The sequence below is a fragment of the Rutidosis leptorrhynchoides genome, chromosome 1, assembly GCF_046630445.1.
Source record: "Rutidosis leptorrhynchoides isolate AG116_Rl617_1_P2 chromosome 1, CSIRO_AGI_Rlap_v1, whole genome shotgun sequence".
Classification (NCBI taxonomy): Eukaryota; Viridiplantae; Streptophyta; class Magnoliopsida; order Asterales; family Asteraceae; genus Rutidosis; species Rutidosis leptorrhynchoides.
This window is the reverse complement of record NC_092333.1, coordinates 98,059,107-98,083,561: the sequence shown is the minus strand read 5'-3', so window position 1 is coordinate 98,083,561 and position 24,455 is coordinate 98,059,107. Positions and strand designations below refer to the sequence as shown.

Here is a 24,455-nt window from a genome sequence, read left to right as displayed (position 1 = left end):
GTAATAAATAATTTTAGATAGATCTTTAACTGTTTGGTTGTATTTTTGACTAACAAGCTATCTTCTGTTGTATTCTTGTATAGGGTTAATTACATATAAAACCATACATTCGGCTAATGACAAGTACGAGTATGATTGTGTGTTGTTACACTTAAATTAAAATGTGACCCTAAAACCTACTCTATACGGAAATTAAAGTAAAGAAGTTGGCTCCTCTAAAATTCAACGAACAAGAAAACTTGGATATCAAATTACGTGTACCTTATGTATGTAGGAACATTCATTTCGAATGTTTGTTACATATATTGTAAATGTATACAAATATATATATATATATATATATATATATATATATATATATATATATATATATATATATATATATATATATATATAGGCATGATCAATGGGGAAGTAACCAATCGGGGAGAAGCGGGGGGAAGCAAAAAAAAAATTCGTTTTTGAAAAAACTTTGTTCACGAACATTATAGATTGGATGAAAATAAGAACATTTAGAAAAGACACTTCGTGATGAATGTTATTATTTTGGCGGGAAAACGATCGACAAAAATAACATTCAAGATAATATTGTTCGTGAAGAATGTTAACGTTTTTTTTTTTCCAAGTTTTGTGAAGTAAAATTTCGCCCGATTTAGAGTTTAGGGTTTAGGGTTTGGGGTCCCTAAACCCTAAACTCTAAACGTTAGTGTTTAAAAACTCAATCTAAATCCTAAATTTAAACCCTAAATCTAATCCCTAAACCCTAAATTTCTAAACCCTAATATCTAAACCCTATAAACCCTAATATCTAAACCCTAATGTCTAAAACCTCAACATACGCTCGAAAAACACGATAATTGTTATATATTACTTCTTCGAGCGTTTTTCCGCCAAAATAATAACATTCATCACGAAGTGTCTTTTCTAAATGTTCTTATTTTCATCCAATCTATAATATTCGTGAACAAAGTTTTTTCAAAAAACGAAAAAAAAATAAAAAAATTTACTCCCCCCGCTTCCCCCCGATTAGTTACTTCTCTCTTGATCCTACCACTATATATATATATATATATATATATATATATATATATATATATATATATATATATATATATATATATATATATATATATATATATATATATAAATAGAGAGAGAGAGAGAGATTAAATCAAGAGGGAACCATTTTTTGGGGGGGAAATAATTTTTTTTCGTTATTTTTGAATTTTTTTTTCAGACATCATCATCAAATGAAAATATGAACATTTAAAAAAGACACTTTGTGATGAATGTTATTATTTTGACGGTAAAACGCTCGAACAAAAAAAATGAAAACATTCAATGCATTGAATGTTTTGATTCTGAATTTTTTTTTAAGGGGTAAGAAATTAGGGTTTAGAAATTAGGGGGTTAAAAATTAGGGTTTAGCATTTAGGGTTTAGAAATTAGGGTTTAGATTGAATATTTTAACACGAACGGTTTAGAGTTTAGGGTTTAGGGTTTGGGGTTTTGGGTTGAGGGTTTACGGAGTAAACCCGAAAACCCTAAACCCTAAACTCTAAATCGGACTAAATTCGAAAAAAACACTTCACACAAGATGAAAACAAAACGATGCAGATAAACTCAGAAGCAAAACATTCAATCCATTGAAATTAAATGTTTTTATTTTTTTCTTCGAGCGTTTTTCCGCCAAAATAATGACATTCATCACAAAGTGTCTTTTTTAAATGTTCATATTTTCATTTAATCTATAATGTTCGTGAACAAAGTTTTTTCAAAAACGAAAAAAAAAATTTGATTCCCCCTTCCCCCAAAAAAGTGCTTCCCTCTTAATTATGACCCTATATATATATATATATATATATATATATATATATATATATATATATATATATATATATATATCTTTGGAGTAACTAACAACAGCATGAGTATCAATTTGAAGTTGTGATTTAGTCCAGCGGTTGGTGGTCTGCCTCTTTTAGGGGAGGTCGGGAGTTCGACCCCCGTTTGCTACATATTAAAAACACAATTTCATCCCTCCCATGAAGTATCCACCCATGACACATTTTCCATATCGTTAGGGGGTTAAGGGGAGGGGGTTTTACTTGGTCGTGCCCTTGGATCGGTTTCAAGGTTTCCTCCCGGGCAGCGATGGGGGCGGCGTTATTATCGCTGCATCGGCATAGTCGAAACGGGAGATGATCGCAACAGGTAGTTTAGTCCCCCTCGAGTGAACCCAATCACTGTCTAAAAAAAAACATGAGTACCAATTTGTTAGACGAATTTTTTTGTTTTTTTAACCTACCACTTTGTTTATAACTAATTAAACAAATACAAATAGACAATCAAACATCATTAGAAAAGAAAATAATAATAATAAAAAAACAATGTAAGAGTATTTTAAAATTTAGCCACAATGCATTGCCCTACCTTATATGCATATAACAAGTGTAGCAATAGTTCACTGGTACTCTGTACCTTTGAGGCTGTAATCCGCCAAGTGAAAGTTTGAACATAAACTAGGTGCATGTTTGATCCCCACTGACGACAAAAATTTACAACCCTTGTGGCAGTAGAATGATGGTCGCTCCTGTCACATGTGTGGAGGACCCGATCGAAGTAAGTTTCCGACATCTGACTCTTTCGGAGTAAGTTTGGTAAGTTTCCAAAACGAACACATAGTCAAGGTGTCCCATCCAAAATGAGTAGTGATTCGAATTGTGTTTTATTGCATTATACGTACAGTTAGTAATTTATGGGTAATTTTAGTAGTTTACAAATTTATCATTATAGATTTCTAGTAGATTACAAATTTATGCTCTTAATGTATGTTGATAAGATAAAAGGAAAAACAAAGTAAGAGTAAAACGAGAAAATAAACAGAAAGTTCATTAATTTTATGACATTTACTTGGGTGCTGTTTGTTTTATAATATGTTTTTGTCTGAAGATCTGCGGACTATGTCTATAAAAAAATTTGGTTTAAAGGTCTGCATATATGCTGAATAATGAAGTCTGTTTGTTTTTATATCTGCATAATAGCTTAATTCGTTTGCAACACTTAGAAGTATATTTATAAGTCTGCAAAACTGTATACTTAATAAGACATTATTTTATCTTATATTTTCAGAAAAACAAACTGTCGGCAGTAAAAACGTATGTGGGTGCGTATACAGACATAATAAGGTTTGCAGAAAGAATAACAAATAACTCCTTAAACTGTTTGTTTTTTGTCTGAGGACATGTAACAACCCAACCCGTTAACCAACCAAAAACGCGGAAATAAAAAAAATTAAAACTGAACAGAGCTGTCCAGATGGGGTGCGCGGCGCGCACCCACACCTGTGCGCGGCGCGCACAGGGCCTGGCAGCCCGCTGTCCACTTTTTCCAATTTTCGCAAAAAGATCTCTTGCTTCCCGACACTTTTAGACCAAACGCTCTTCACAACAATTTACATTAGTTAAAACTAACACGTTCCAATAATAAAATGAGTTTTACGAGACCGGGCCCACATCGACCGTTTTACGACTTTCGTACAAAATACAAGTTTTCGACCACATGATTTTTAACACAAAATAAAGACCGAGCATGGCGATTGGGGATACGCTACCCAATCCTAATCAATCCAAAAGCAAGATCTTCTAAAGCAACTATGCGAGTCCACTAGTTCCCACTTACCCGAGCCATCGCATCCATGCAATCTATAAAAATGTAAACAACGAGAGGGTAAGCTAATGCTTAGTGAGTGAAAATATACTACATACATATATATGCATAAAATGGACACGCCATAAATATTCAAATACCGCATACCGGAGCATCCATGCAATAAGGCAAGCTAATCTAAGCATACCGTACGATCACTAAGCAACAAGCTAAATATGCATCAACAAACATAAGTTCACCAACGACGATGTGAACAACGCCAAGAAGCTACACCCGGAGGGTTAGCTACATCACGACAATAAAACAATATATATATATATATATATATATATATATATATATATATATATATATATATATATATATATATATATACATATATATATATATATATATATATATATATATATATATATATATATAAACGAATAAGGTTAACCCCTTAACCCATTACCGAATACCAAACACCACAATGAAGATTGGCCGAACAACCCGAGCCTTAGTGAATTCGCACAACCCGATATTCACTTCTTCACCAATTCAACAACCGAGGTTGGCCGAACTACCCGAGCCTTAGTGAATTCGCACAACCCGAGATTCACTACCTCATCACAAGATGACCGAACAACCCGAGTCATCATGAATCCGCACTACCCGAGATTCACTACCCAAAATATTATGAATACGAGCAACCGATATTCATTTCCCACTCCATAACCCACGCCGTCGGGGTTATAACTCCAAATCACAATCCATGTGATATCGTACACACAAGTGTGCAACTCGCCAACGGTGGTCAACCAAAACGCACAACCGTGCCAATTGGACCTATTACACAAGTCCATAAAAATCCACCTATATGTGAAGTGAGCTCTATAACCGAGAACCACTTCACCCGACCCGCACCCATCCTACACATACATATACACATAGGATATTAACACTCACCTTGTCGCCTTGATGAAATGCTTCCAAGTAATCCGCAACACGTCAATGGAAAATACCTAATCAATTCATCACAAATACAACAACACACTTAGAGTGGATTTACAACCAACTCAATTCGACACTTAGTGCAAATTCGACCAATCGCACTCATAAACACAACGCGTCCAAACTAACCAATAATCACTAACACTAGTGACAATGATCCTAATATGCCAATTTAACCCAATCATAAGTGTTAAACACTTATCAATCTCAAATTCACCCAAAAACCCTAATTTTGACTCAATTCCAAAATTAGTCTTTCAAACACACAAAAAGGGTTCCAATATTTCAATAATCACTAAACCTAGTGATTAAACCCAATTACAAGTCCTAATCATAACCAATTTGTTCACCAACCCGAAATCCACCAATAATAACAATAAACCCGATTACAAGCAACACTAAACTCACTTCATGAGTTTAAATGGGTTTATCAACAATTTAAGTTCAAACCCTAACTTGAATATCAAAATCAAACAATGAAATTCGGAGTTAGAACTTACCACAACAACCAAAACGAAGCTAGGAACGAGGTGAACAACTTTAAAACCCGAGACTTTGATCAATTCAAGCTCCTTCCTCTCCAAAACCCCAATTCTCTCACTAGAATTCTCCCTCTCTCTCTCTAAGATACTTGAGAGTGATGAATGGATGTGAAAATGATCCAAAAGTGGATCCAAACCAGCTGATAAGGCCTGAGATCCGGCCTCAAGTGAAAAGACCAAAAAACCCTTCATTAAACTTAAAATAGAAAAAGGCAGAATTCTGTCGCTGGGCATGTGCGCGGCGCGCACACCTTATGGTGCGCGGCGCGCACCCATGTCTGGGCAGAATCTGAACTTTGTTTAATTACACAATGCTTCCTGCACTCTATGTAGCATAATTACACTTTCGTACAATAAATATTCGGGCCTTACAACTCTCCCCCACTTAGAATCGATCACGTCCCCGTGATCCTCGTCACTTAACCAAACGGACCACATTCTACGGTCCTCAAACATACGTTCCAAACCAACCTCTACCACAATTATCATAAACTCAGAGATTAAACCACTTACCAATTACACACGTACACGCATTTCGAGACATGCAATGCACACGAAATCTGAAAACTACTACAATCGCTTAACATTCGTGGAAACATCATGTTTCCTTCCAATTTCTCTAGGCAATCCTCCCCAAGGGACCGCCCTTAACACTAAATCGTCATCCGTGATTTAACAAATCCGCAAATCCGAGCATTAAAACTTGCTCAATCCCTCACACCGGGAAAAACTCAATCAATCTCTTACCGAGATATCAATCCCTTAGCGTACCCTTACCGAGTACAATGCTAAAAACAACCAAGTCTCAACCTAAGGTCAACAACCCGGAATGATGAATACCGAACCAAACGAATCCTTACGGATACGCTTACCACATAACATCCCTTGTAGTGCGCAGTACGACCAATACGCAACTATCGTAACATCATAAACAAACGGCTAAAACCGAAAGTGCCCCAAACGACTATGGCAACGCAAATCCCAAGGTGTACAAAATCGACTATTGTCACACCCGTAACAACATGTGAGCGAAACACGGCTATCGCATCACTAATCACATGACATGGTCCTCGCGACCCCACCATTGGTGTATAAGCAACCAATAGTTCACAACACAACATGGCCGAAACAACCCGAGCCTAAACACATATGGAGGATGGTCGAAACAACCCGAACCTTAGTGAATTCGCACAACCCGAAATTCACCAACCCAATCCATATATCCCACAACGAAATGACCGCACAACCCGAGTCATCGTGAATATGCGCAAACCGATATTCACTACCTACGCCACATAGTATAACCGAGGATGGCCGTACAACCCGAGCCTTAGTGAATCCGAACTACCCGACATTCACTACCTCAAACTATGAGTCCAACCAACAGGGACAATCGTACTACCCGAAATATTGTGAATACGAACAACCCGATATTCACGTCCCACAACACAACACGCAAGGAATGGTACTCGCATTTCCCACCGGTACTCGCATTTCCCGATAATGTTATACCATGCCGATATAACACTACTCCCATGATGAAGTCAGCGGACCCCGAAGGTCATGCTCCACAAATCAACAATACCATGATGAAGTCAGCGGACCCCGAAGGTCATGCTTCACCAATCAACAATACCATGATAAAGTCAGCGGACCCCGAAGGTCATGCTTCACCAATCTCATATGCACTTTTGGCCTCAAATAACGAGTAGTGCAACATCGCGCTCTGCTACACTATAGTGAACCCTAACAGATACCACTAACCATCCACACAATCGAGCGAGAACCACCTATATCTAACATAGGCACAAAACAATAATTCTCTACAAGAGAATCCACCACGCACATCCCCTAACCGAGGGACTTCACCTTGCTCGCCAAACACGTCTATTATCTCTCAACGAGATTTCCACATTATCACCTCGGTGATAATTTCAAATCTAAAATCAGAAGTACAATTCACCGAAATTGTACTCTACCACAAATCGACCAAAACTAGGTCCCAACACAAGTTTCGGATCTACCAAAAGCATTGTCCGAAATCTCACACTAAAACCTCCTCGTGCGGGAGTGTAACTCCCCCACTTGGAACTACGTTCCATAACCGCATCTCGTACACCCGCACAATGCTACCAAAGGTAGACTTTACCAATAATTGGGTTCACACGACCCATCACCACGTCTTGCTTCAATTTTGAGCATACCAAGGATCCTAACCTATCCTTAAACACTTCGAACAAAAAGTGTACCACAAATTACACGAACTATACACTCGCAATCATCCAATTGCTTTAGTTTGTCGAATTTCACCCGATCGCTCATGAACCTAAGGGTTTCACTTCGGTACCCTAAGTACAATGTAACCGCAACACAATCGGAGTCGAACACCACGCTAGTAGGTATAAAAAGGCACCTAATGTCGCGTCACGTAGACTCCTTTACCAACATGCATCGAGATCAACACTCGATTTCAAGAGTTTCAATCCACCCGACGAACCTCATGGTTCCTCAACTTCAACATGAAAGCGAACACGCACTTAACGACCGAACACCAAAACCCATTTCCATGGTTTGGTAGAAACGTTTCCCAAATACTAAGGAATGTTTGGTTGCACCAAGTCTTACGCCCTTCGCCCGACAATCAAACGTCACCATAGGGTACTTCCATTAGGAACGTCACCCATATCAATAACATGCAAAACACTATGCAACCCACAAACCCGAATGCATCGACACATAAATAAATATTCAAAGGGCATATTTATTAAAACGAAACGTACCTTAACTTCTCCTTGCGGCATTCGCCGCCGCCAACTCGGGACAATCCGGCTTGCGATGTCCCTCTTTATGACAATAGTAGCACATTCCGTCATCACTCTTCGGCATTGTGCATTCCCACAACTTGTGGCCCCTAACACCACAATTGAAACATCTAGGCGCACGAGAACTCGTCGAACCTTTCTCCGCATTACCCATACTCGCACCTGCGCCCTTAGTTTTCTTACTTGGAGCACCATACGAATCAACCCTTCTTTTACTTGAGAGCTCCCTAGCTTTCGATCGCGAATGTGATTCGAAACCCCTAGCCATGTTAAATAACACCGCAAACGAGTTCACTTGGCCAATGCTGATTTTGCCCTGCAAATCATCATTCAAAGTCCGATAGAAATCTTCCATCAACATCCAATCATTCCCAATATACTCCGGGCAAAAACGAGCCTTCGACATAAAGGTCGTCTTTAGAGTATTCAAGTCCATCGACCCTTGTTGCAAATTTCGCAACTCATTCCGCATTTCCGACAAATCGGCTAAAGTTCGGAACTCCTTGAAGAATTCCCTCTTAAACTCGTCCCATGATAACACCATAAACAGTTCACCACCGACAAGATCAATCTTACCATTCAACCAATCCTTTGCTCTACCCCGCAACAAACTAGTAGCGAGCCTTGTCCTCTTCTCGGGAGGACATTCAATCGTGCGAAAACACCCTTCGACATCCGAGATCCAAGTGGTGCTTACCAAGGGATCTGGTTTCCCATCGTACATCGGAGGTTTAGTCCTCATGAAGCTCTTAAGACAACGCTCCATTTCGCAGCTACTCCGAAATTGGGAATACCTCCTATCCATTCTTTCTTCCAACGCACCCATTTGCTCCGCAACGGCGGCCGCAACTCTAGTATTAAACTCCTCGTCATTCTTCTCGATCTCGTTTCGCGTCGCCATTCTAAAGAATGCAAAACGATTAGTCCATGAACGTATAAAACCATACGCACCACACCGCCCCATCTTGCTAAACCCTCGTCGTACATCACTTGTTTGACACGATTTGCACCCGTAATAAGGTTTGCAAGTCCTTATTACGCACACACGCCGTATCAACTCGTTAGTACAACGACCGCTTCGCTCGATGATATAAACAAACTCAAACAAAATTCTACGCGATATAAACACACGCGAGAATTACACCACAACACAATAATATATTAATAATATCCGCATTACTAATATAAACGTTAGTCCACCTACAAACAAGGCACTAACTATAACCCATTCCGACCCGTAATCCTACAAGTCCCGCAACAAATTAAGCACACACAAAAGTCTAAGTCTAGGCACCTATCTCAAGTCACCTAAATCCCTTAGACCATGCTCTGATACCACTTGTAACAACCCAACCCGTTAACCAACCAAAAACGCGGAAATAAAAAAAAATTAAAACTGAACAGAGCTGTCCAGATGGGGTGCGTGGCGCGCACCCACACCTGTGCGCGGCGCGCACAGGGCCTGGCAGCCCGCTGTCCACTTTTTCCAATTTTCGCAAAAAGATCTCTTGCTTCCCGACACTTTTAGACCAAACGCTCTTCACAACAATTTACATTAGTTAAAACTAACACGTTCCAATAATAAAATAAGTTTTACGAGACCGGGCCCACATCGGCCGTTTTACGACTTTCGTACAAAATACAAGTTTTCGACCACATGATTTTTAACACAAAATAAAGACCGAGCATGGCGATTGGGGATACGCTACCCAATCCTAATCAATCCAAAAGCAAGATCTTCTAAAGCAACTATGCGAGTCCACTAGTTCCCACTTACCCGAGCCACCGCATCCATGCAATCTATAAAAATGCAAACAACGAGAGGGTAAGCTAACGCTTAGTGAGTGAAAATATACTACATACATATATATGCATAAAATGGACACGCCACAAATATTCAAATACCGCATACCGGAGCATCCATGCAATAAGGCAAGCTAATCTAAGCATACCGTACGATCACTAAGCAACAAGCTAAATATGCATCAACAAACATAAGTTCACCAACGACGATGTGAACAACGCCAAGAAGCTACACCCGGAGGGTTAGCAACATCACGACAATAAAACAATATATATATATAACAATATATAAACGAATAAGGTTAACCCCTTAACCCAGTACCGAATACCAAACACCACAATGAAGATTGGCCGAACAACCCGAGCCTTAGTGAATTCGCACAACCCGATATTCACTTCTTCACCAATTCAACAACCGAGGTTGGCCGAACTACCCGAGCCTTAGTGAATTCGCACAACCCGAGATTCACTACCTCATCATAAGATGACCGAACAACCCGAGTCATCATGAATCCGCACTACCCGAGATTCACTACCCAAAATATTATGAATACGAGCAACCGATATTCATTTCCCACTCCATAACCCACGCCGTCTGGGTTATAACTCCAAATCACAATCCATGTGATATCGTACACACAAGTGTGCAACTCGCCAACGGTGGTCAACCAAAACGCACAATCGTGCCAATTGGACCTATTACACAAGTCCATAAAAATCCACCTATATGTGAAGTGAGCTCTATAACCGAGAACCACTTCACCCGACCCGCACCCATCCTACACATACATATGCACATAGGATATTAACACTCACCTTGTCGCCTTGATGAAATACTTCCAAGTAATCCGCAACACGTCAATGGAAAATACCTAATCAATTCATCACAAATACAACAACACACTTAGAGTGGATTTACAACCAACTCAATTCGACACTTAGTGCAAATTCGACCAATCGCACTCATAAACACAACGCGTCCAAACTAACCAATAATCACTAACACTAGTGACAATGATCCTAATATGCCAATTTAACCCAATCATAAGTGTTAAACACTTATCAATCTCAAATTCACCCAAAAACCCTAATTTTGACTCAATTCCAAAATTAGTCTTTCAAACACACAAAAAGGGTTCCAATATTTCCATAATCACCAAACCTAGTGATTAAACCCAATTACAAGTCCTAATCATAACCAATTTGTTCACCAACCCGAAATCCACCAATAATAACAATAAACCCGATTACAAGCAACACTAAACTCACTTCATGAGTTTAAATGGGTTTATCAACAATTTAAGTTCAAATCCTAACTTGAATATCAAAATCAAACAATGAAATTCGGAGTTAGAACTTACCACAACAACCAAAACGAAGCTAGGAACGAGGTGAACAACTTTAAAACCCGAGACTTTGATCAATTCAAGCTCCTTCCTCTCCAAAACCCCAATTCTCTCACTAGAATTCTCCCTCTCTCTCTAAGATACTTGAGAGTGATGAATGGATGTGAAAATGATCCAAAAGTGGATCCAAACCAGCTGATAAGCCCTGAGATCCGACCTTAAGTGAAAAGACCAAAAAGCCTTTCATTAAACTTAAAATAGAAAAAGGCAGAATTCTGTCGCTGGGCATGTGCGCTGCGCGCACCCATGTCTAGGCAGAATCTGAACTTTGTTTAATTACACAATGCTTCCTGCACTCTATGTAGCATAATTACACTTTCGTACAATAAATATTCGGGTCTTACAGGACAATTAATATGGGACGGAGGGTTACTATATATAAAGAAATTCAAAAATAAAATCAAAGTGTTGGTGTATTAGTGATTACCTGACTTCTTAAAAGGGATATCAGAGTCTCGATCCTTATTAGTTGTAAAATATTTTCCTTGGTATTACCCTCCCATTTCATGCCTTGGAAGTTGCAGACGTATTGCGTTCGAACCTCACCTGAAAGACTTTTACCACAAACGATGCCATCTGGATTTGTCGTGGAGGTTTTCTAATGAGATGCTAATATTCATATCACAAAATGATCAGTGGGTAAATTCCAACATCAAGTTCGAAGTCTTTAAGTGACTTTTATCCGCTGTTTTTTTTTTTTCTGGTATGAAAATTTGGTTAAGCCTATTTAATTTCTACTTGTCGATTTTAACAAATACAATGTACCTTTTCATTTACCCTTTTCCAAGGTCACATGATTTTTTAATTTTGATTTTGATAGTTAATAGTTAAAAGTAGTTTGGCATATAACAATCATGATTAACCCTCAATAATTCTCATTCTCTCATCAAACTTACATTTAAACCCCCTCCACTTTCTATATTTTCAATTTCACTCTCTCCTTTTCAAATATAAATACACACCACCATAAATCTAACCACCTTCCAATATCCATATCTAACCCACCACAAATCTCATACGTTCAATCAAATAATTTCTAATTCAAAACAAATTATGGGATTCCCAGTTGGTTACACCGATTTATTTCTCCCAAAACTTCTTCTTCAATTCCTATCATTTCTGGGTTTCATTCGTAAATTCATGTCCTTCATATTTCGCTTCGCGGGCCTCAACGATTTCCTTGAACCCGAATTTTCACATGACCCGACCCGACCCGAATCGGTGACAACGTTCCATTCGGTATCTGCGGATTTGATACGTGAGCTTTTACCCGTGGTGAAATTTTCGGATCTGGTTGACCCGCCTGAGAGCTGTGCGGTTTGTTTGTATGAGTTTGAAGCGGGTGATGAGATCCGAAGGCTGACAAACTGTCGGCATATATTTCATAAGTGTTGTTTGGACCGTTGGATGGATCATGATCAAAAGACATGTCCGTTATGCCGTACGCCGTTTATATCGGATGATTTACAAGATACGTTTAATGAAAGGTTATGGGCGGCTTCAGGGATTGCTGATTATTATGGCGACTCATTGTTGGTTAGTAGCCTATAATGATAATTAAATAATAATTAAATAAGTATGGTAATTGTTGTACTTTATATTAGTTATTAGAAATTAAAGTTTTTGGTGAATAGGTTAGAGGGAATTATATACTAATGTATAGTTTGTTGATAAACTAGGGAGAAAAAAAAAAAGGAAAGGAAATGGAGAAGGATTGTATTGTATAGAAAAGAGAATGAAAATTTTGATTGTTGTTCTGATTATTTTATGTTTGCTTGATTTTTGGATATATGAGTATTTATTAAGGCAATCAGACACCTTACATGAATATATACAAATACGTGTAGCTGTATCTCTTAGTACGAGGAGTTCATTCGATACCGCTAGGTCAATGTTTTAGGTGGATATATAGAAATTTTATAAACCGAGAAGATTTTTTATCTTTAGATTATCAAAGAGAGCGAGTATTTTTACTATATGTATAACCGAAAATATTCTCTCATTCACCTATCTTTTAAGGCAGTCACACCCTCGTCATCTTCATCCTTCCTTCCGGCTGCCATTACTCACTAATTTGCCATATTCAAACCCCAAATTTCTCCTTGCAAACGCCTCCCTATCTTCTTGATGTTCACTGTCGTTTTAACCTTCTCCTTCTCATCGTGAATCACCATTGTCGCTTTGTAGCTTCTGGTGGTTGTTCCTTCTCCAATCACCGGCATTTTGCCGGTGGTTGGCCGTTTATTTTCTGTTTTCACTTTCTGGTAGCGTGTGTAACCCTTTTCGGCACCGAATCTCGAAGGTGTTTATCTTTTTCGGCGGTAGTTGGTGGTTCACCACCCTATTAGTTGTGGCCACCAGTTGATTGTGGTGTTTGGAAGCTCTTTGCTGCTGCTTTTCTTTCTTTGGTTCTCTTTCCATGTTCCATACGTGGCGACGTTACCTGGTGGCCCACCACCCCGATGGTGGTGGCCACTGGAGGATGCTTGTTTTATGTCCTATCGTCTTTAATTTTTGGTAGTTGTAGTGCTCCACAACCCTGTTGGGGGATCTATGGCAGCAAGTTAAAAGGTGGTTGCGATGTGTGTGTGCACCGGCGTTGTTTTGTGGCCCACCACCCTGTTGGTGTTGGCCATCGGAGGTCATCGGAGGATGTCGGTTTTGGTCTGTTTGTTCTCTGGTGGTAGTCGTGGTCTTTTCACCCTGTTGGTGACAACCACAGTTGACGGCCGAAAAATGGTAGGTGCGAGGAGATCGATCGGGGGAGGTGGTGGTTGGTGTGGGTTCGGTCATGAGGTTGGGTTATTTGGTGTTGTGGATTTGTATGTTGGATCCTTTCCTTTTCGGGGGTGCCTTCAGATATGACCATACGAGGATCTTTTTGTTGGAGATCTGGTTCTAAATCTAGAGGTGGAATCGATTTTTTGCAGTTTGGATTCATCTTGTGACGGTTCGGGAGATGTTGTTGGTGTACTTATTGTTGTTCGATGGCTGTCGACGTTCTCTTGAACGTTGTCGTTGTTTATCGTATTTTTATTGTTTACTGCTTTTTAGTGCATCTGATACTTACATTTTACCAATGTTAGCGGTTCGACATGTTATTGCTTTCCTTGTCAATTGTACCCCACCCTATTGGCTGGAACTTTAATTTAGGAATGTAGTTTGTGTGCCGTTTGTTGGACGAGGTTTAGATCTCTTATTGTAACTGGTCTACTTGTTAATCTTCGGATCTGTTTATTACGTTTTCCGTAAAAAATAAAAACATAAAACAGGTAAATTGAAATGGCCCCTCAAATATCGTCATAGCAATCTTTTTTCACGACTCTCCCAATTCACCACAATACTCGGAAAAGTATAAAGCTCAACCATAATGAGTGGTCTAAGAGAAGTTCAGTACATATATAGGCGAATAACTTTCTATTACTTCTTAAATGAAATGAAATTCGACAAGGATTGAACTGTATCTTTCCTAAAAATTTGATTTAGTCTTTTGTTTTGTCATTTTTGTCGTTACTTGTTGGGAGTATTTTAATCAAGACGTCATTGAGAAATTACCAATATAAGTTATAGACAAAATTTGTCTTTTTTTTATTAATAGTACTATTCAATTTTTCATTTTTTACAAACTAATCCCCTAACTTTCATTAAAATACAAATCGAACCCCATACTTTATACCTATATTATAAATTATTATTTATCCCATCACTAACACCAAAAACACCCACCACGCTTTACCGGCTTCTACAATGCGCTCAAACAGTAGGACCCACATAGGCCACTAATGTGCTACATTTTTTTTGTCTCCAACGATAAAAGAAACAACTTTCTTAAAAGGAACAACCCTTCAATGCTACCAAAAGATGTCGAAAAAATATTTTTTTTACAAAATAGATCAACTAACTTTAACGCTAAAAGAAGCAACTTTCACAAAAGGAACAACCCTTCAATGTTAGATGTCGAAAAAAATTCTTTTTTTACAAAATAGATCCACAAAAGGAAACACTTTTTTTTTAACTCGCATTCAAAACGGAGCTCCCTGCGCGAAGCGAGGGCTCCACAACTAGTTTTCAACTAATAACGTACGATTTTAAAAACGCGAAACAAACTAAGACCATATTTAACCATGAGGAGCGTGTTGTCGTGTTGCTGGATGGGGGTGTGGTGCTTGATTAGCGTGCTGCTAGACTGCCGTGTAATTGGTGACGTGCTGAGTGGCGTGTTGGGGGTATTTTTTATTTCTTTTTCATTTTTCTTGTATTTAATTTATTTTGTTTAATTAGTTATATTATTATTTTGTAATTATAATAACAAATAAATTTAATAAAACACAGTAAAATTATTATTAAAAAAACGATTACATTTAAAAAGTCCTACAAATATAAAACTACAATACGATAATTAAAATATTACAATACGATAATTAAAAAAACATTACATTAAAACATAACTTAAATAGTATGACGGTAGTTTGGTGGAAGATTCCAAATATGCTCGGTTAAGTCCGTACGAAGTGCATTATGCACATCTTTGTCGCGAATTTCCTTTTCGCTTGAATCTCGAGAAGTATTTCGATTCCTAACAAAAACGGGTTGTTTTCTGGCTCTTTTAGATACTCATTAATCAAGTGACGTTATAGCAAAATCATTATCATCTGGGATCATATTGTGCAATAGAACACAACAATATAATATGCGGTGCATTTTTTAGCTCTCCAAGCTCTTCCAGGCACACGTAATATATTGAATCTACCTTTAAGGACACCAAATGTTCGCTCGACATCTTTTCGTGCACTTTTTTGAAAACGTGTGAACTTTGCACATGGCTCGTCGGTTGGGGATTGATATGCTTTGATAAGTGTAGCCCAATCTGAATAAATACCGTCCGCGAGATAATAACCATGTGTATAGTTATGACCATTTACTGTAAATGGAAGGTGGAGCGGAACCGTTCCTAATAGAATCAAACAATGGGGAACGGCTTAAAACCATGCCTTGTTTCGTGCCTTTCATATATTCGTTGAATATCACGTGCAGTTAGTTTACGTAGATATTCTTGTTGGTAAAATCAGTAACACACAAACAAAAGTTGTCTAAACAGTTTAACGAGGTTAGCTCGCTCATATGCAAATATTCGTCCCACATATCACCCGCCGTACCGTAGGCCAACTGTCGTAATGCAGAGGTGCACTTTTGATATATATTAAAACGTTGACGACCAACAGCGTCGTATGAGTGCCTGTTCGGGTAAAGGATTAATAGTGCAGTCGCGTATACCTGATATGATACGCTCGAATAATTGCGGTTGCATTCAATAACGTCTTTAAAATTTGCTATCGGGATAAGTAGGAGATTCTGCAAAATAGTCTCTGTGTAGACGTTCAGCTGCACCTTTGCGGTCCCAAGGAATATAGATTCGGGCTCGTGGAGGTCGTGGAGGTGCCTGACTTGAGCCCTCACCAGCTTCTCGGTCTAGCTCTTCGGCGCACGAACCCATAACACCTAATAACAATTCATCGTCTGAAGAATCATCGTCGACGATTTTTAAATAGGCATCCATTTTGAGTAAATGATAGTAAGAAATTGAAATTGGAATTAAAGTGAATGAGAGTGTGTTTGAAATTGTGTTTGTATATTGTATATATATAGATAAAATTAATTTTTTTTAATTAATTAATATATAATATATGTATATATCCGTTAATTTTTGGAGGTTGTCAACCCTCCACGTCGCCAAATTTCTTCAACACGTACCATGAAGTCTCGTGTTGGCTTGATGCACGCGTCCCATTTCCTCGACCAACACGCCACGCTACGGCGTATTTGCTGGCGTGTTGGCTAGCACACATGCTAACACGGAAGCGTTAAATTCGGTCTAAAGGTGTTATACATAAAATAAAAAGATGTTTACCTAGGATAAAAAATAATCAAACTATTGATTGATTTAAGTGACTCACAACCTTCAAATACTACCGTACAGGGTTAAAGTTATATACTCATATTGACATAAACAAAATAGGCCTGTATTTTTGATGAAATAGAAGTCAAATTTAGTTACACAGAAAAGTAAATAACATTTGATTGTGTAGAACAATTGAGAATCAATAATTTCCGAAGTTGCTTGAAAAATTACAAAAAAGTACCGAATGATATGGTCCTACGCACGCAAAGCAGAGCTTGTTGGATGTTGCTTGGATCCAACCGGGTTAATTGGATCTTGTCTTGAAATGCGAGCAAGGAACCTTTATTTTTAGTACTTTTCAACATATATTTTTGGTTTGTGCCAATTTATACACAAGTATTTACATGCTTTTCTTTTTTAACACAAAAAAAAAAAAAAAAAAAAAAAAAAAAAAAAAAAAACCTATATAACACGAGGATCTTTCATCAAAGATGAAAAGAATCTAACTAGTTACCGATAAACAAGCCTCGTAATTAGAAATTGCTCTACAACCAAAACTAAGCCACTATCTAAAAATGAACCAGACCAAAACAAACCAAACAAGGATAACCATCTAACCAATGGTGGAACTTTTAAGGGAGAAAGGAGGGTTGTGGCAACCCTAAAAGTTTGGGTAAGTACTGGAGTTTGGACTTTTAAATTTACTAAATCTCAATACGTATGAAACAGATATGACTAAAATGATGAAAGCTCGTAGAATCTGTGACCTGTCACCATCTTGATCATATTTCTTTATAAGGACTCATATTTAATTGATTCAATATTTTAAACGCTCGTAACTCAAAGGGTTACAATATTATCTTTTATGGTTACCTGAATATATATTCGCAGTCATCAATTTTATGGTCACCTAAGCTATTATTTTTGTAGGTTTGATGTTTGCTGATCGTTCATAATATATTCATTATTATAAATGTGATTATTAATATTAATGTTATTGTCGTACTTATAGTGAGAAACTGAGAATTTGCCCATGAATTGTATAGTAAGAATTTCTAATTGGTTGGTTAACTTATTAGTGTGCTTTAAATGCAAGCTGTTTATATATGTGTTAGTTGTAGTTTAATTGCACTTTCTCATTCAAATTTTATTTAACATAAACCAAATTCTAAATTTTTTTTGCCCAAGTCTGATTTGCATATAGCTCTACTAGTTATGCACTTTTTTTTTATACTCGAAAGTAACACTGCACCCGTCACTGCAATTTGATGGGTTTACTATCAGTCAAAAAAGACATTAAAAATTTCACCGATCTTAACCAATGCATTTGACACTAAAAAAAAAACTCAAAAGAGAACACAACAACTCACAACCGAACTATAAGATACAACTATTCACAAACTAAACAAAAAACAGCCAAAACAAAACTAAACGATGTTACAACAACCAATTTCTCATCAGTTTTTGAGACATTTCTTTTTTTTCGAATCCGACCTTAAAGCTTACCTTTCACCTGCTCGAACCGAACTGAGTTACCCGTACGAGAGGAATAAACAAAAACCTTAGGTTGATCGAAGATAGACACGTATATCTCCTCTGCCAAGTTGATCGAATCAAACAACAACCCAAGTGTTGACCCAAGACCCATCTTTAAGCACAACACCACCCAAAGCCTCATCCAACTCGTCCCCGCTTTGATACCGTAAAGTATATGAATCAACATCGACCTAAAGCTTATTTTTTCCTTTCTTCTTCCAAGACTTTGTCTTCACCTCATAAATAACACCGTGATGGGAAGATGAGAACCGCCCTCCAAAGATCTAAAAATATCAAAGAACGATATCTACTAGTATAAATAAGTATAATTGGGAGGCTTAAGCACATGAATTTGATAGAAACACGGGGTAATGTGATGAAGGGACACATAGGCTCGTGTTCGAGTATATGGAGAATGGTTTGTTGGCTGAAATCTTAGATTCCAATAAATTTGATTGGAATAATAAGCTACAAGCAAGGTTGCAGAAATCGGTTCTCGGGGAGTTCTCGACAGGGTCTTCAAAACGAGAACTCGGAGAACTCGGGGAGTTATCGGCGATTGGCTTTCGTTGGCTATTGAGATTTTACCGAGTTTTTCCCGAGATTTGACCGATTTTACCGAGATTTGACTGTTTTTTTCGAGATTTGACCGATTTTCCCGAGTTTTGACCGATTTTTGGGATATTTGACCGATTTTTGGGAGATTTGACCGATTTTTGGTCGTTGAACGATTTTTTGGCCGATTCCAAAACGAGTTTTCGGCATGGAGGTTAAACCGATTTCTCCCCGAGAAATCGGCCGAGTTTTCCGATTTTTGCAACACTGGCTACAAGTATGAGGTGGTATTGCAAAAGGTTTAGCTTATTTACATGAAGAGTGTTTGGAATTGGTTTTGCATTGTGATGTTAAACCACGTAACATATTATATTTTTTAACAGAGGTTAAGAGTTACAGATGAGGGTCCAAACGCAGTGTCGGAATTTACCCACCAGATCACTACATGGGAAGAACCATTTATAGTCATACCACCCCTCGGGAGGAAACCCAACGACGAATCCATACTAGCATCGCGTATGGTGAAGCCTCCTCGAGTGAGGCTCAAACGCAAGACATCTGAGACTTCTGAGGCCGATGAAATGGGAGTCTAACCTCAAGGAAAATACTTTTTGCAGCTAATGGGGGTCAAACCCCTGACCTCCCTTATGGGAAGTCAGGTCACCATCGAAGAATGGATGACAATTCTGGTTTTTCTCAGATTATAGGTACTTGAGGTTATATGGCTCCAGAATGGGTGTGTATTTTTGCTATTACGTCATAGTTGATGTTAAAATATATGGGATCGTGATACTAGTGTTAACAATAGGGAAGAACCCCTTACACATGCAACACAATAATGGTGAAATTGTTAGAAATTAGGGTTGTAATTGATAATCTGATTAGTTCTTGAATCGTGTAATAACTTTCTCAATTAGGTATTTCGACCCAACAAAGTTCGGGTATCACAAAATCATGACTGGGATAAGACAAGCACGAGATTAGATTCCAGGGAAGAAGATTCAAATTTGAGTGTCTGAGAGAATGTATGTTACTGTATTTCTTATTGAAGCAAGTAATTGATTTTCTCGAGGGGGAAATCAGTTTTGATTTGGTTGATAAACCAAAGGGTGTAACCTTTCATTTTGGCAGGAAAAATCGTTAACCGAAACGACACAACTTTTGGCAGGAAAATCCGTTGTGTAGTGACCCGAACTTTTCCATATTTTTATATATTAAATGAAATTGTTATTTACATGATTAAGTGTTTCCAACATGTTAAGCAATCAAACTTGTTAAGACTTGATTAACTGAAATAGGTTTCATATAGACATTTGACCACCCAAGTTGACCGGCGATTCACGAACGTTAAAACTTGTAAAAACTATATGATGACATATATACGGAGATATATATAGTTAACATGATATTATGATAAGTATGTACCTCATTAAGTATTTTAACAATGAGTTATATACATAAAAATGAGACTATTGAATTACGAAACTTGAAAACGATATATATAACGATTATCGTTATAACAACGTCTTACTAATTACATATGAATCATTTTAAGATATTGTTACACTATATATAAACATGTTAAATGATAAGTAAACATATCATTAAGTATATTAACAATGAACTACATATGTAAAAACAAGACTACTAACTTAAGGATTTCGAAACGAGACATATATGTAACGATTATCGTTGTAACGACATTTAAATGTATATATATCATATTAAGATATATTAATTCATCATATTATTATGATAATATAATAATTTAGCATATCATTTGATATAATAAACAATGGGTTAACAACATTTTACAAGATCGTTAACTTAAAGGTTTCAAAACAACATTTACATGTAACGATTAACGATGACTTAACGACTCAGTTAAAATGTATATACATGTAGTGTTTTAATATGTATTCATACACTTTTGAAAGACTTTAAGACACTTATCAAAGTACTTCTACTTAACAAAAATGCTTACAATTACATCCTCATTCATTTTCACCAACAATTCTACTCGTATGCACTCGTATTTGTACTCGTACAATACACAGCTTCTAAACATATTTACTATTGGTATATACACTCCAATGATCAGCTCTTAGTAGCCCATGTGAGTCACCTAACCATGTGGGAACCATCATTTGGCAACTAGCATGAATGATTACACAAAATTACAAACTAATGGAGCCTTTATGAACACCCCATTTTCACGTGAAGGAGTACACACACAAACACTTTCATTATCAATTTTTCTTGAATCAAACTCATCTCTCTCAAGTGTTCTTCCATTATTCTAAGTGTTCTTCATCATCTTCATCAAAATCTAGCTCAATCTAGTTCATAAATCCATACATAAACCAAGTTATAAAACAACTACTCAAGAACACACCAACAACACTTCCAAGTTTGCTAGCTTATTTCCAATCTTGCAAATCCACTTTGAGTGATCATCTAACCTCAAGAAATCTTTCTTATTTACAGTAAGATATCTTTCTAATATAAGGTAATACTCATATTCAAACTTTGATTCAATTTCTATAACTTTAACAATCTTATTTCGAGTGAAAATCTTACTTGAACTTGTTTTCGTGTCATGATTTTGCTTCAAGAATTTTCAAGCCATCCAAGGATCCTTTGAAGCTAGATCTATTTTTATCATTTCCAGTAGGTTTATCCACAAAACCTGAGGTAGTAACGGTGTTCATAACATCATTCGATTCATATATATAAAACTACCTTATTCGAAGGTTTAAACTTGTAATCACTCGAACATAGTTTAGTTAATTCTAAACTTGTTCGCAAACAAAAGTTAATCCTTCTAACTTGACTTTTAAAATCAACTAAACACATGTTCTATATCTATATGATATGCTAACTTAATGATTTAAAACCTGAAAACACGAAAAACACCGTAAAACTGAATATACGCCGTCATAGTAACACCGCGGGCTGTTTTGGGTTAGTTAATTAAAAACTATGATAAACTTTGATTTAAAAGTTGTTCTTCTTCGAAAATTATTTTTCTTATGAACATGAAACTATATCCAAAAATCATGGTTAAACTCAAAGTGGAAGTATGTTTTCCAAATGGTCATCTAGACATCGTTCTTTCGACTGAAATGACTACCTTTACAAAAACGACTTGTAACCTGTATTTCCGACTATAAACTTATACTTTTTCTGTTTAGTTTCATAAACTTAACTTCAATATGAAACCATAGCAACTTGAATCACTCAAAACGGATTTAAAACGAAGAAGTTATGGGTAAAACAAGATTGGATAATTTTACTTGTTGTAGCTACGTGAAAATTGGTAACAAATCTATATTAATCATATCCTAGCTAACTCATATTGTATTATACATGTATTCCAACATATATTATGTAATCTTGGGATACCATAGACACGAATACAATGTTTTGACATATCATATCGACCCATCTATATATATATTTCGGAACAACCATAGACACTCTATATGTAGTAATGTTGGAGTTAGCTATACAGGGTTGAGATTGATTCCAAAATATTATATATACTTTGAGTTGTGATCTAGCCTGAGACTTGTATACACGAGGTCGTGGATTGATTCGAGATAAAATATATTGCTTTATTTCTGTACATCTAACTGTGGACAACTAGTTGTAGGTTACTAACGAGGACTACTGACTTAACACACCCAAATCATTAAAACGTAATAAAATGTTATAATTATATTTTGATCATACTTTGATATATATGTACATATTTGTTATAGGTTCGTGAATCAACCCGTGGCCAAGTCTTACTTCCCGACGAAGTAAAAATCTGTGAAAGTGAGTTATAGTCCCACTTTTTAAATCTAACATTTTTGGGATGAGAACACAAGCAGTTTATAAATGTTTTACAAAATAGACACAAGTACGTGAAACTACATTCTATGGTTGAATTATTAAACCGAATATGCCCATTTTTAGTCTGGTAATCTAAGAATTAGGGAACAGACACCCTAATTGACGCGAATCCTAAAGATAGATCTATTGGGTTCAACAAACCCCATCCAAAGTACCGGATGCTTTAGTACTTCGAATTTATCATGTCCGAAGGGAGTCCCGGAATGATAGGGGATATTCTATATGCATCTTGTTAAGGTCGGTTACCAGGTGTTCACCATATGAATGATTTTTATCTCTATGTATGGGATGTATATTGAAATATGAAATCTTGTGGTCTATTATTACGATTTGATAAATATATAGGTTAAACCTATAACTCACCAACATTTTTGTTGACGTTTAAAGCATGTTTATTCTCAGGTGATTATTAAGAGCTTCCGCTGTTGCATGCTATATTATGGACAAGATTTGGTGTTAGCATGCTTGTATAATATTGTTTAAAACTGCATTCGAGATTTATTTTGTTGTAACATATTAATATTTGTAAACCAATATGTATTGGTAGTGTGTAAGTGTGATATTTGTTAGATTATCATTTCTGGATAATCTAGGTGGTGTCTTTTTAACCTTGTTGATAAAATAAAGTTATGGTTTGTTTTAAAAACGAATGCAGTCTTTGAAAAACGTCTCATATAGAGGTCAAAACCTCACAACGAAATCAATTAATATGGAACGTTTATAATCAATATGAACGGGACATTTCAGTTGGTATCCAAGCGTTGGTCTTAGAGAACCAGAAATTTGCATTAGTGTGTCTTATCGAGTTTGTTAGGATACATTAGTGAGTCTGGACTTCGACCGTGTTTTCTTTAAATACGATTGCTTAACACTTTTATTGGAAACTATATATTATTAACATGTAAATATTATGTGATATATTAACCTCTTAATGTGTTTGATATTGTGTGATAGATGTCTACCACTAGTACAAATCCCATCGACTCACCTAATAATAATGAAGAGTCGAATATATTTTGGAAAGATTCACAAATTCCCGAAGAGGAACCGGAAGAGGAGGAACCGGAAGAAGAGGAACCAGAAGAGGAGGAACCGGAAGAGGAGGAACCGGAAGAAGAGGAACCAGAAGAGGAGGAATCGGAAGAGGAAGAACCAGAAGAAGAAGAGGTTCTGGAGGAAGAAATATTGATACCTACAGTAAATCGATTAAATAAAAGAAAATCCTCAACCAACGGACCAAAGTTAAAAATGGTCAATTGTGTTTCCGCTGAGGAAACAAAATATTGGAAAAATTATCAATTTTCTGATGAATCAGATCCCGACGAGGATT

The 24,455-nt window shown here is 37.0% G+C and overlaps 1 protein-coding gene across 1 annotated transcript; it reads left to right on the top strand.

Moving 5' to 3' along the window:
• Positions 1-12,242: 12,242 nt before the first annotated feature.
• LOC139863446 (brassinosteroid-responsive RING protein 1-like) lies at positions 12,243-12,794 on the top strand. The gene has a single exon (XM_071852084.1). The coding sequence runs from the start codon at positions 12,289-12,291 to the stop codon at positions 12,784-12,786; it is 498 nt and encodes a 165-aa protein (XP_071708185.1). The 5' UTR covers positions 12,243-12,288; the 3' UTR covers positions 12,787-12,794.
• Positions 12,795-24,455: the final 11,661 nt, after the last annotated feature.

Excerpts from the sequence above, each read along its gene's own strand:
- LOC139863446 (XM_071852084.1), top strand. The coding sequence starts at position 12,289 with ATGGGATTCCCAGTTGGTTACACCGATTTATTTCTCCCAAAACTTCTT.